This window comes from Heterodontus francisci, chromosome 18 (genome assembly GCF_036365525.1).
Source record: "Heterodontus francisci isolate sHetFra1 chromosome 18, sHetFra1.hap1, whole genome shotgun sequence".
In the NCBI taxonomy this organism is placed as follows: domain Eukaryota; kingdom Metazoa; phylum Chordata; class Chondrichthyes; order Heterodontiformes; family Heterodontidae; genus Heterodontus; species Heterodontus francisci.
Genome location: NC_090388.1, coordinates 6379532 through 6393792, shown reverse-complemented (window position 1 = coordinate 6393792; position 14261 = coordinate 6379532). Strand labels below are relative to the sequence as shown.

At 43.7% G+C, this 14261-nt stretch overlaps 1 protein-coding gene across 1 annotated transcript in view; it reads right to left on the bottom strand.

The window, feature by feature from the left end:
- slc17a8 (solute carrier family 17 member 8) overlaps positions 1 to 14261 on the bottom strand; it is a 65763-nt gene that overhangs the window by 17323 nt on the left and 34179 nt on the right. Inside the window, exons 5-6 of the mRNA XM_068051147.1 lie at positions 10528 to 10615; positions 935 to 1021 (exon numbers count right to left, since the gene is read on the bottom strand). Coding sequence (XP_067907248.1) covers positions 935 to 1021; positions 10528 to 10615 — 175 coding nt within the window. The remainder of the gene's footprint in view (positions 1 to 934; positions 1022 to 10527; positions 10616 to 14261) is intronic.

The following is a 14261-nucleotide window of genomic DNA, read 5'->3' as shown; positions in this document are numbered from 1 at the left end:
GCACACCCAACATCCAACCCAGCTTTGCTCTTACAACTTGAAAGCATGATCCCTGATCCTCCTTAATCTGCCCAGGTGAAATAACCCGTCCACACAAACACAATCTAATCCTTTTGTTATTTTTGAAATGTTGATCATTCTTTCTTAACTCTACACTTCTTTGAAGTGCAGTGACCCAACTGGTTAAGCCTCTCTGGGTAACTAAGGTGTTTTAAACTGGGAATTAGTCCAGTGGCTTTCCTCTGCAGCAGTCCCAAAGACCCAATATCCCGCAGTATATCAGGACGGCAAAACTTGTGTATTTTTTAAACTGAGGCCTAACAAATGCTAGCCTTGCCAGTGACACTAACATCGCATGAACAAAATAAATAAAAGATATTGTACAAGTATAGAGCTCATGGATACTGGACTAATGATGCAGAGGTTGTGCATTCAAACCCTACGAAGGAAGCTGGTAAGATTTGAACTCACCTCTGGGTAACTGGTGACAGCTGATTATAAAAGCTCAACAGGCTCACTAATGTCCCTCTAAGTAAGAAACATGGCATCCCTACCCAGTCTGGCCTAGTGGTGACTCCAGACCCATGGTGGATCGAGATGATGGAACAGACGGATTTGGGAGGTGCTGCTGAAGAAGTCTTGCTGCAGTTTATCCTACTCCCAAGCCCAGTGTGGGTCACACAATGGGCCCTATTGTGTTATCACCCAATATAACACAAGCTCTCATCTAGTGAAGCTCAGTGCCGGAGGGTAAGTCTTGCAGTTACCCCTTTGAACCCAAGGATAGCATCCTCACCTGCACAACCACTCAGTTAACATCAAGCCACTTTTATACTATGTCTCGCTGTCCACTGTGGACAAATACCTCAGCCATCGCACCTTGAATAATATTAGAACATTTTGGGTTACCTGGGCCCTTTTGAAAGGGACTCACCGTAAACATAGAAAACCGAAGACCATCCTTTGTACTGGACCAACAATCCTGCGAGTGGCATTGCCACGACAGCCCCTGCGTAGGAACCTGAGGAGAACACACAACTGGACGATCAGAGTCAGCGCTTCAATCTGATTCATACTTCACCAGTAATCCAGAAATTGGTGGGAAGAGCTTTGTACAGTGTGCCCGATTACCAGAGGGGAAACTGTTTCCACTGATGGGAGGGTCAGTAACCAGTGCACACAGATTTAAGATAATTGGCAAAAGAACCAGAGGGAGAGATAAGGAAAATTCTTTTTTATAAATTCAGCATGTTGTTATGATATGGAATGCTCTGCCTGAAAGGATGTCATCCTGCTGAATCTGTGCTGCACTCTCTCCAAGGCCAAATATCCTTCCTGAGATGCAGTGCCCAGAACTGAACACAGATACTCTAGATGGGGTCTGGACAAGGCGCTGTGTTAACATAGCAGACAGAGGAAGCTTGTAAGACTGCATTAAATATTCAAAGCAGCAAATGTAACACTGCTATTCAAGGAAGGAGGGAGAGAGAAAACGAGGAACTACAGGCCAGTTAGCCTGACATTGTTCATCTGGAAAATGCTGGAATCCATTATCAAGGAAGTGGTAACAGGGTTGCAAGAGAATCATAACATGATTAGGCAGAGACAACAAGGTTTTATGAAATTGTATTTGACAAAACTATCTGAATTTTTTGAGTATATAACCAGCAGGATAGATAAAGGGGAACCAGTAAGTGTAGTATATTTGGATTTTCAAAAGGCATTGATAAGGTCCACACGAAAGATTGTTGCACAGGATAAGGACTCGTGGCACTGGGTAATGTATTAGCACAGATAGAGGATTGGTTAACAGACAGAAAACACGGAGTAGGAAGAAAAGAGGCATTTTCAGGTTGGCAGATTTTACAGTGGCGTGCCACAAGGATGAGTGCTGGGGTCCCTGCTATTTTTAATCCATAGATGAATACTTAGAAGAAGGGACTGAATGTATTGTATCCAAGATACAAAGCTAGGTGGGAAAGCAGGCTGTGAAGAGGACACAAAGAATCTGCAAAGTGATATAGACAGGTTAAGTGAACGTGCAAGGTGACAGATGGAGCACAATGAGGGGGAGTGGTGTTAATCACTTTGGTAGTATGAATAGAAAAATTGAATATTTTTTAAAAGGTGAGAAACTATTAAATGTTGATGTTCAGAGGAATTTGGGTATCCTTGTCCCAAAAACACAAAAGGTAAACATTGCAGGTACAGCAAGTAATGAAAATGTTAATTGTATGTTAGTCTTTATTCCAAGAGGCCTGGAATACAAGAGTAAGGAAGTCTTGCTGCAATTGTACAGGGAATTGGTGAGACCACACTTGGAGTACTGTGCGCAGTTTTGGTCTCCATATCTAAGGAAAGATATGCTTGCCTTAGAGCAGAGTGCGAGGGCTTAAACTAAATTGTCCGGGGGATGGGAACCAGAGAGGGAGCTCAGATTGGAGGGAAGCAAAACTGGTAACTTGTCTGGGGTGTGGGAGCCAGGAGCAAGTATTAGAGACGAATACCAAGATGCACAGAATACTGGGGGAGATAGATAGCACAAGATTAGGGAATAGTACGTTATTAGGTGGGGTCAGAGTAAGGGAGAAAGTAATAAAGTCTGAATCAGGGTTAATGTGCATGTATGTGAATGCACGGAATGTGGTTAATAAGACTGGTGAGGTACAGGTGCAGATTGCCATGTAGAAATATGATGTTGTGGCTATAACAGAGACCTGGCTCGAAGAAGGGCAGGACTGGGTGTTAAATATTCCTGGATACAAGGTGTTCAGGAAAAATAGGAAAGGAAAAAAATGGGGACGGGTGGCAGCATTGATTAAGGAGAGCATTGCAGTGCTGGAGAAAAAGGATGTCTCAGAGGGGTCGAGGACAGAATCAATTTGGCTAGAGCTAAGGAACAAAAAAGGTGCAGTTACATTGCTCAGTGTTGTCTATAGGCCACCAGTTAGTGGAAAGGACGTGGAGGAACAAATTTGCAAGGAAATTACAGAGAGGTACAAAAATTATAGGGTAGTTATAATGGGGGACTTTAATTATCCAAACATAGATTGGGATAATAGTGTAAAGGGCAGTGAGGGGCAAGAGATCCTACAGTGTGTTCAGGAACATTTTCTACAACAGTATGTTGCTAGTCAAACAAGAAAGGAGGCACTGCTGGACCTGGTTCTTGGAAATGAGGTTGGCCAAGTGGATCAAGTATCAGTAGGAGAGCATTTAGGGGATAGTGATCATTGTATCATAAGGTTTAGGCTGACTGAAAAAGGACAAAGAGCAATCCAGGGTAAGAATAATTAACTGGGGGAAGGCCAACTTCAATGGGGTAAGAATGGAGCTGGGGAGAATAAATTGGAGTCAATTGGCAGTAAAATTGGTAGATGAACAATGGGCTACCTTCAAAGAAGAGATAGTTTGGGCACAGTCAAGGTATGTTCCCTCGAAGAGGGAAAGTAGGGCAAACAAATCCAAAGCTCCCTGGATGAGAAAAGAGGTAGAGATTAAGATAAAGAAGAAAAAGTGTGCTTATGACAGATGCCAGGGAGAAAATAGTATTGAGAACTAGGCTGAATATAGAAGGTCCAGAGGGGAAGTGAAAAAGCAAATAAGAGAAGCAAAGAGAGAGCATGAAAAGAGACTGGCAGCTAACATTAAAGGGAATCCCAAAGTTTTCCATAGGCATATAAATAGTAAAAGGGTGATAAAAGGAGGAGTGGGGCTGATTAGGGACCAGAAAGGGGATTTATACATGGAGGCAGAGGGCATAGCTGAGGTAGTAAATGAATACTTTGCATCTGTCTTTACCAAGGAAGAAGATGCAACCCAGACAATGATGAAGGAAGAGGTAAGTCAGACACTAGAGGGGTTTAAAACTGATAAAGAAGAAGTATTAGATAGGCTGTCTGAACTTAAAGTGGATCAAGCACCAGGGCCTGGATAAGATGCATCCAAGGATACTGAGGGAAGTGAGGGTGGAAATTGCAGAGGCACTGGCCATAATTTTTCAGTCTTCCTTAGACTCAGGGGTGGTGCCAGAGGACTGGAAAATTGTAAATGTTACACCTTTGTTCAAAAAAGGGTGTAAAGATAAGCCCAGCAACTACAGACCAGTCAGTTTAACTTCGGTGGTGGGAAAACTTTTGGAAAAAATAGTTAGGGACAAAATCAACAACAACATGGACAAATGTCAGTTCATTAAGGAAAGCCAGCATAGATTTCTTAAGGGAAAATCATGTTTAACTAACTTGCTGGAGATTTTTGATGAGGTAACAGAGAGGGTTGATGAGGGCAATGCTGTTGATGTGGTGTACATGGACTTTCAAAAGGCGTTTGATACAGTGACACACAACAGACTTGTGAGCAAACCTGTAGCTCATGGAATAAAAGGGACGATAGCAACATGGATGTGAAATTGAGTGACAGGAAACAAAGAGTAGTGGTTAATGGATGTTTTTCAGGCTGGAGGAAAGTTTGTAGCGGAGTTCCCCAGGGATCAGTGTTGGGACCCTTGCTTTTCCTGATATATATTAATGACCTAGACCTTGGTGTACAGGGCACAATTTCAAAGTTTGTAGATGATACAAGACTTGGAAGCATTGTGAACTGTGAGGAGGGTAATGTAGAACTTCAAAAGGACATTGACAAGTTGGTGGAATGGGCAGACAGGTGGCAGATGAAGTTCAATGCAGAGAAATGTGAAGTGATTCATTTTGGTAGGAAGAACATGGAGAGACAATATAGAATAAAGGGTACAATTCTAAAGGGGGTGCAGGGGCAGAGGGAGCTGGGTGTATATGTGCATAAGTCATTGAAGGTGGCAGGACAGGTTGAGAGAGTTGTTAATAAAGCATACAGTATCCTGGGCTTTATTAATAGGGGCATAGAATACAAGCACAAGGAAGTTATGGTGAACTTGTATAAGACACTAGTTCGGCCTCAGCTGGAATATTGCATCCAATTCTGGGCACTGCACTTGAGGAAAGATGTGAAAGCATTGGAGAGAGTACAGAAAAGATTCACAAGAATTGTTCCAGGGATGATGAATTTCAATTAGGAAGGTAGATTGAAGAAGTTAGTATTGTTTTCCTTGGAGAAGAGAAGGCTGAAAGGTGATTTGATAGAGGTATTCAAAATCATGAGGGGCCTGGACAGAGTAGATAGAGAGAAACTGTTCCCACTCGTGAAAGGATCGAGAACGAGAGGGCACAGATTTAAAGTATTTGGTAACAGAAGCAAAAGTGACATGAGGAGAAACTTTTTCACGCAGCGAGTGGTTAAGGTCTGGAATGTGCTGCCTGAGAACGTGGTGGAGGCAGGTTCAATTGAAGCATTCAAAAGGGAATTAGACAGTCATATGAAAAGGAAGAATGTGCAGGGTTATGGGGAGAAGGCAGGGGAATGGGACTGAGGGAGTTGCTCTTTTGGAGAGTCAGTGCAGACATGATGGACTGAATGGCCTCCTTCTGCACTGTAACAATTCTGTGATGAGAAGGTTGTCCAATGATGCACAATTGAGTAGAATGGGCCTATAATCTCTACTATTTAAAAGAATGAGAACTGATCCCATTGAAACATGTAAGGTTACGAGAGGGTTCAAAGAGTAGATGCTGGGAGGCTGTTTCCCCCGTCTGGAGAGTCTAGAACAAGGGGATCATAGTCTCAGAGTAAAGGAATGGTCACTTAGGACTGAGATGAGAGGAAATTTCTTCACTAACAGGATTGTGAATCTTTGGAATTCTCTCGCCCAGAAAGCTGTAGATGCTCAGTTGTTAAGAATATTCCAGATAGAGATTGATAGATTTTTAGTCTCTAAGGAAATTAAGGGATATGAGGATCAGGTGGGAACGTGGAATTGAGGTAGAAGATCAGCCATGATTAATTGGTGAGCAGGCTCGAGGGGCTGTATGGACTACTGCTGCAATTATTTCTTGTATGCCAGCTCTACTTTCTAGCCCCACATCCAGTACCTATGACATGTTCACTGACTTGTAAGCTTCACAGGGTAACTGTGCAATGGCGTGTGATGAAACTGTGTGTACTCTGGTGTGCAGAGAGTCTCAGGATGTGGGAGTCAATGGCAATGCCAGCATTTATTGCCCATCCCCCGTTGCCCTTGAGGAGATGACAATGGTGGGCCTTCTTGAACTGCTAGTCGTAGTTTTGATAGAACAGAATGGCCACGTCAGAGGACAGCTAAGAGTCAATCATGGTGGTGTGAGACTGGAGTCACTTATAGACCCAGACCAGGTAAAGACAGCAGGTTTCCTTCATTCCCTCAAGGACATTAGTGAACCAGTTGGGTTTTTACAACAATCTGACAGTTTCATTGTCACTTTTACTGATCTCAGCTTTTTATTTGCAGAATTGGGATTTGAACTCCCATTCTCTGTATAACTAGTCCAGTAACACAACCACTACACTATAGTACCCATTTTTTCACACGCTCCATCTGATAGAGTAGCTGAGGAAATCTCCAACCTGACAGTGTAAGTTGCTAAAATTACCCCTTATTATCCAACTCTATTCAGCATAAAATGAAATGTTGTCCTTTTAGAATCATTGGATGGTACAACGTGGAAGGAGGCCATTCGGCCCATCATGCCTGTGCTGTCTCCTTGATAGAGCTGCCCAATTAGTCCCACTCCCCTGCTCTTTTCCCATAGCCCTGCAGATCACTTCCCTGCGAGTATTTATCCAATTCCCTTTTGAAAGTTATGATTGAATCTGCTTCTGTCACCCTTTCAGGCAGCGCATTCCAGATCACAACAACTCACTGCGTAAAATAATGTTAACTCATGTCCGGGGATGGTGGGACTGACGTATGAGGAGGGATTGAGTCGGTTAGGATTATATTCGCTGGAGTTCAGAAGAGTGAGGGGGGAATCTCATAGAAACCAATAAAATTCTAACAGGACTTGACAGGGTAGATGCAGGAAGGATGTTCCTGATGGTGGGGGAGTCCAGAACCAGGGGTTACCTTTCAGGGGTTGCCAGGATAAACCTTTCAGGACTGAGATGAGAAGAGATTTCTTCTCCCAGAAAGTGGTGAACCTGTGGAATTCGCTACCACAGAAAGCAGTTGAGGCCAAAACATTGTATGTTTTCAAGAAGGAGTTAGATATAGCTCTTGGGTCTAAAGGGATCAAAGGATATGGGGGGAAAGCAGGAAAAGGTTACTGAGTTGGATGATCAGCCATGATCATAATGAATGGCGGAGCAGGCTTGAAGGGCCGAATGGCCTACTCCTGCTCCTATTTTCTATGTCTATGTTTCTATGTCGTCTCTGGTTCTTTTGCCAATCACCTTAAATCTGTGTCCTCTTGATACTGACCCTTTTGCCACTTTAAACTGTATTCATTCTGTACCCTTCATGATTTTGAACACCTCTATCAAATCTCCTTTAACCTTCTCTGCTCTAAGGAGAACAACCCCAGCTTCACCAGTCTCTCCACATAACTGAAGTCCCTCATCCCTGGAACCCCAATGTTGTTGGTGAAAATGTGTATCTTTGCCTCTGATGGTAACAGCCTACATCTCCAAACGAGTTCTTTCAAAATTGCACTGGAAAATATTAAATCTTTAAATTTGGCAGCTTCATAATGTCAGAATACTTCCATTGTTTGCTAATCTGACCAAGTTGATTATTTTGGAAGTTGCTCTTTGTTGGATGTGCAAGGCCTGTATTAAAACTTCCGTTATGAAGCAATATTAATATGTCACCATAGTAACAGGCGTTTCTTCCCATCAGATATCAGTTACTAAGTGTACATTTACCACATGTCCCTGCATTGTCTACTGAACACAGGGCTGGAAATTAATCGTGCAGCCTCACTATATCGGCAAAGATTTCTGCATTGAAATGGCTGAGCTGATAACATCATTAGTTTGCCTCACAGCTCAGAGTCTGAGCTGTTTTCCTCATGGGTCACATGGGTTCATACTGTGGGCCTTATGTAAAGTTTGAGTGCCCATTCTAATTAATTTCCATAATTACCTCAAGCTGTTGATACAAACAGATCTTGGTGTTCTGGTTCAGCATTTACGTGTTACCATGGCTCAGTAGGTTGCACACTCTCTCACCTCTGAGTCAGAAGGTTGTGGGTTTGAGCTGCACTCAAGAGACAAGCACAAAATCTAGACTGGTACACCCATTGCAGTACTGAAGGAGTGCTGCACTGTCGGAGGTGCTGTCTTTGGATGAGTCCTTAAATTTGAGGTCATCCAGAACTCTGCTGCCCATGTCTTAATTTGTACCAAGTCCTGTTCCCCGATCACCCCTGTGCTCGCTGACCTACATTGGCTCCCAGTCAAGCAATGTCTTGATTTTAAAATTCTCATCCTTGTTTCTAAATCTCTCTATGGCCTTTCCCCTCCGTACCTCTGTAATCTCCTCCAGCATCAAGATATCTGTGCTCCTCTAATTCTGGCCTCTTGTGCATCCCTGCTTTTAATCACTCCACCATTGGTGGCTGCTCCTTCAGTTGCCTAGGTCCCAAGCTCTGAAATACTCTCTCTACACCTCCTCACCTCTCCACCTCACTTTCCTCCTTTAAGACACTCCTTAAAATTTACCTCTGATCAAGCTTTTGGTCATCTATCCTAATATCTTTTTGTGGCTCGGTATCATACTTTGTTTAATAATGCTCCTGTGAAAGTTTTATTCTGTTAAAAGTGCTATATAAATGTAAGTTGTTGTTGTTATTGTTGAGATGTTAAACCTCTCAGATGGGTGTAAAAGATCCCTCAGCACTATTTTGAAGAAGAGCAGGGGAGCTCTCCCCAGATTATCTCATTGCTATTTGTGGGAGCTTGCTGTGCACAAATTGACTGCCGCGCTTCCTAAATGGCAACATTAACTGCACTTCAAAAGTACTTCAGTGCAATTTGGGACATCCTGAGGTCATGAGATGTGCTATATAGAGGCAAGTCTTTCATTCCATCTTAGGATTTATCCGGCAATAAGGCAACAGTGGTAAAACCAGCTCTTTCCAAATATCCAGGCCCACAATATTCAAGCTAACAAATAAGAAGAAAAAAATGTATATAGCACCTTCCAAAACCTCAGAAAGACCCAAAGCACTTCATAACCACCGAATTCTTTTTGAAGTGCAGTTAGTCTATGCACATTGGTAATTAATGAGCAAATGCAACAATTTCTTGATACGGCGAGGTTGAGGGCTTGCTGTCGTTTTCGTGAGGCTAATGGTGCAGCAGCACAAATCATCCAACAACTTGCAGCGACTCACAACTCACAGGGAATCTCTCCCTCACCACAAGTTGCTGCTTTTCTTAACACATTAATAATGGCGAGCGCCATTAAACTCACCATTATTTCCCAAACAATTTCTGAGCCAATATATCAGAAATGTGTACACACTTCATAAAAACTTGATTCCTGTTTCCATGTATTTGCCACACGTTTATGTTAACTTTTCCCAATATTAATTCTTATGTTTCTATTCCCAATGGGGAATCTCACCTGATATTAAATTCAACAGCTGAGTGATCTCGAAGCATTGTGAGCACTTTGTGCTCATACCCGAGATATAGAGTCACAAACTCTGGCTGGACGTATTCCTCGAGGTTTCATCACAGGAAACTTCTACCTCCAACTGCCCCGGCACCACACCTCCCCATTGGTTGCCCAGCATATCCATCCTTGTGACTCCCTGCCCTCCCTGCGCCTAGTGTAAAGGGAAAAAACTCTTCATGACCTAATCAGATGATTCTCGGCTCTCAGCCAATCAGCTTATTTTCCCATCTTCAATATTTTTACAACTGATAGACAGAAGTATTCAAAGAAATTGAAAAAATATGTTATTTGTATATCCGCCTATGGCTTTCCTTCTAGGTTTTGATCCCAGCAGTGTCCTGGAGATTAATTGAGTAGAATAGACCTATGTTCTCAGTATTTTAGATGTGATCTAATTGAAACATATAAAATATCAGAGAGCTTGACAGGGTAGAGACTGTTTGCCCTGGCTGGAGAGTCGAGCACTAGGCGATATAATCTCAGGCTAAGGGGTCGGCCACTTAGGACTGAGAAGGGGAGAAATTTCTTCACGCAGCGGGCTGTGAATCTTTGGAATTCGCCACCCCAGAGAGTTGTGGATGCTCAGTTGTTGAGTATATTCAAGATAGAGATGAATAGATTTTTAGTCATTAAGGGAATAAAGGGACATGTGAATTGACATGAAAGTGGAGTTGTGATAAATGATCAACCATGATCTCATTGAGTGGTGGAGCAGGCTCAATGGGTTGTCTGGTCTACTCTTTTTGGCAACCCCAGCAAGACTCCACACCCAGAGTAAAATCTCACAATCTGAGTTTTACATTCTTCACTGTTTTCCCTATTAGGAACCAACAGCGTACCGTTTAAAACTAATGGAAATTCTTTGAATGCCGATATCCTTCTTGCAACCTATCTACTGAATACCTCTACCATTGGTTACGACATGCTACATTCATTGTTTGACAAGGAGTTAATGGCTGGGCTTCGTACAAAAAGAAAGCAAGAATGCAGACACTGACCACAGAAAGACGTAGTAGCCAATCGACTCCTTTCTAATGGTGGGGCCCACATACTCCATAGCCCATGGCATGCTGGGTAGGTGACTCCCTGTGAGAAAGCAATGGCCATTTTTATTTCCTTTGGAAATGGAGCACAGTAACAATTAGAATTCACCAATAACAAAGAGAAACCTCACACCATCCTGACTTGGACGTAACTTGGCCGCTCATTCATTGTCACTGGGTCAAAACCCAGAAACTCCCTCCCTAACAGCACTGTGCCTGTACCTACACCACACGGACTGCAGTGGTTCAAGAAGGAGGCTCACCACCACCTTACCAGGTTCTTGGAGGTACCTGGTTATAGATGTTTTCATAAGATTAGGAATGGTGGTAAAAGAGGTGGGGGGGTGGCATTGTTAGTTAGAAATAGTGTAACAACTGCTGAAAGAATTTTCGAGGAGGATCTGCCGACTGAGGCACTGTGGGTTGAGGTCAGGAACAGGAAAGGAGCAGTCACCTTGATGGGAGTTTTCTATCGGCCCCCCAATAGCAGCAGGGAGGTGGAAGAGCAGATTGGGAAACAGATTTTGGAAAGGAGCAGAAGTCACAGGGTAGTAATTATGGGGGATTTCAACTTCCCAAATATTGATTGGCAACTCTTTAGATCGAATAGTTTGGATGGGGTAGTGTTTGTGCAGTATGTCCAGGAAGCTTTTCTGACTCAGTATGTAGACTGCCCGACCAGTGGGGAGGCAATATTGGATTTGGTACTATGTAATGAACCAGGGCAAGTGATAGAGCTGTTGGTGGGCGAGCACTTTGGAGATAGTGATCACAATTCTGTAGCATTCACTGTGGTAATGGAGAGGGATAGGTATGTGCAACAGGGCAAGGTTTACAATTGGGGGAAGGGTAGATATGATGCTGTCAGGCAGGAACTGAGGAGCATAAGTTGGGAGCATATGCTGGCAGGGAAGGGCACGGTCGAAATGTGGAACTTTTTCAAGGAGCAGATAGTAGGGGCCATTGATAAGCATGTCCCTGTCAGACAGGGAAGGGATGGTCATGTGAGGGAACCGTGGTTGACAAGAGAGGTTGAGAGTCTTGTTAGGAAGAAGAAGGATGCGTATATAAGGTTGAGGAAAAAGGGCACAGGCATAGCTCTGGAGGGATACAAGATGGCCAGGAAGGATCTGAAGAAAGGGATTAGGAGAGCTAAGAGAGGGCATGAAAAATGCTTGGCGGGTAGGATAAAAGAAAACCCCAAGGCCTTTTACGCGTATGTCAGAAATATGAGGATGACTAGGGGGACCGTAGGTCCGGTCAAGGACAATAGCGGGAGACTGTGTGTTGAGCCGGAAGAGATAAGTGAGGTTTTGAATGAATACTTCTCTTCGGTATTTACGAATGAGAAGGGGTGTATTACTGAAGAGGACGGTGTGAAACAGACTGGTAAGCTCGAGGAAGTGCTCGTTAGGAGGGAAGATGTGTTGGGGTTTTTGAATAACTTGAAGATAGACAAGTCTCCCGGGCCTGACGGGGTATATCCAAGGATGTTATGGGAAGCAAGGGATGAAATTGCAGAGCCGCTGGCAATGATCTTTTCATCTTCTCTGTTGACGGGGGTGGTACCAGGTGATTGGAGGGTGGCAAATGTTGTGCCCCTGTTCAAGAAAGGGAATAGGAACAACCCTGGGAATTACAGGCCAGTTAGTCTTACTTCGGTGGTAGGCAAGTTGATGGAAAAGGTGCTGAGGGATAGGATTTCTGAGCATCTGGAAAGACACTGCTTGATTCGGGACAGTCAGCACGGTTTTGTGAGGGGTAGGTCTTGCCTCACAAGCCTGATTGAATTCTTTGAGCAGGTGACCAAGCAAGTGGATGAGGGTAAACCAGTGGATGTGGTGTACATGGATTTTAGTAAGGCATTTGATAAGGTCCCCCATGGTAGACTTATGGAGAAAGTCAGGAGGCATGGGATAGTGGGGAATGTGGCCAGTTGGATTAAGAATTGGCTAACTGATAGAAGGCAGAGAGTGGTCTTAGATGGTAAATATTCAGCCTGGAGCCCAGTTACCAGTGGCGTGCCACAGGGATCAGTTCTGGGTCCTCTCCTGTTTGTGATTTTTATTAACGACTTGGATGAGGAAGTCGAAGGGTGGGTCAGTAAATTTGCAGATGATACAAAGGTTGGTGGAGTTGTGGATACCGAGGAGGGCTATTGTCGTCTGCAAAGGGACTTGGATAGGTTGCAGTGCTGGGCTGAAAAGTGGCAGATGGAGTTTAACCCTGAAAAGTGTGAGGTCGTCCATTTTGGAAGGACCAACACGAATGCAAAATACTGGGTTAACGGTAGGGTTCTTGGGCATGTGGAGGAGCAGAGAGACCTTGGGGTCTATGTGCATAGATCGTTGAAAGTTGCAACTCAAGTGGATAGGGCTGTGAAGAAGGCATATGGGGTGTTAGCGTTCATTAGCAGAGGGATTGAATTTAAGAGCCGTGAGGTGATGATGCAGCTGTACAGGACCTTGGTAAGGCCTCATTTGGAGTACTGTGTGCAGTTCTGGTCGCCTCATTTTAGGAAGGATGTGGAAGCCTTGGAGAGGGTGCAGAGGAGATTTACCAGGATGTTGCCTGGAATGGAGAATAAGTCTTACGAGGAAAGGCTGAACATTCTAGGCCTCTTCTCATTAGAACGGAGAAGGATGAGGGGTGACATGATAGAGGTTTATAAGATGATCAGGGGAATAGATAGGGTAGACAGTCAGAAACTTTTTCCCCGGGTGGAGCAAAGCGTTACAAGGGGTCATAAATTTAAGGTGAAGGGTGGGAGATATAAGGGGGATGTCAGGGGAAGGTTCTTTACCCAGAGAGTGGTCGGGGCATGGAATGCCTTGCCTGGGGAAGTTGTTGAGTCAGAAACTTTAGGGACTTTCAAACGGCTTTTAGATAGGTATATGGATAAAGGAGAATGATGGGGTATAGATTAAATTGTCCTTGACAGAGGACAAAGGATCGGCACAACATCGTGGGCCGAAGGGCCTGTTCTGTGCTGTATTTTTCTATGTTCTATGTTCTACTAAGGGCAATTAAGGATGGGCAATAAACGTTGACCTAGCCAGCAACCCCCACGTCCCATGAATGAATGATTTTTTTAAAGACTGAAGATCATTTGTAGAAAGGGCTAATGAAATATGCACAAATTGCAGCTTTCCACTGAATTGGCACTTAAGGTAACATGGGTAAATTTGGCTGATCCTGCACTCGCTCAAAGTGATACCAAGTTCAGAGAACTGGCACTAAGAAATAACAGCTTTATCAGTTCACACATGCTCCCCTCCGGGATGGGAATGTTAGTGAACTTACACAAAAATCTATGAATGAGCGAAGTAGAAGTAATCGAGGGTTTGCTTTCTGACGATTGTATACAGTGTGAATTTCAAACCTTGCATAGAATAGATCCTTCCTAAAAACTGCTCTAGGTAATCACAGATAAAAAAGGCCTTTCAGCCCATCTGAATTCATCCATCCAGAAGCGATCAGTAGTTCTCCCCATCCGACCCGATTGCTGCATTGAATTGCTTCTTAAATGATTCCAGGGATTTCACCCCCACTACCCTATCTGGAGGTTTGACATTCAAAGACATTACCATCGTTGAATCCCCCACCAGCAACATCCTGGGGGTTACCATTGACCAGAAACTTAACTGGACTAGCCATATAAATACTGTGGCTACAAGAGCAGGTCAGAG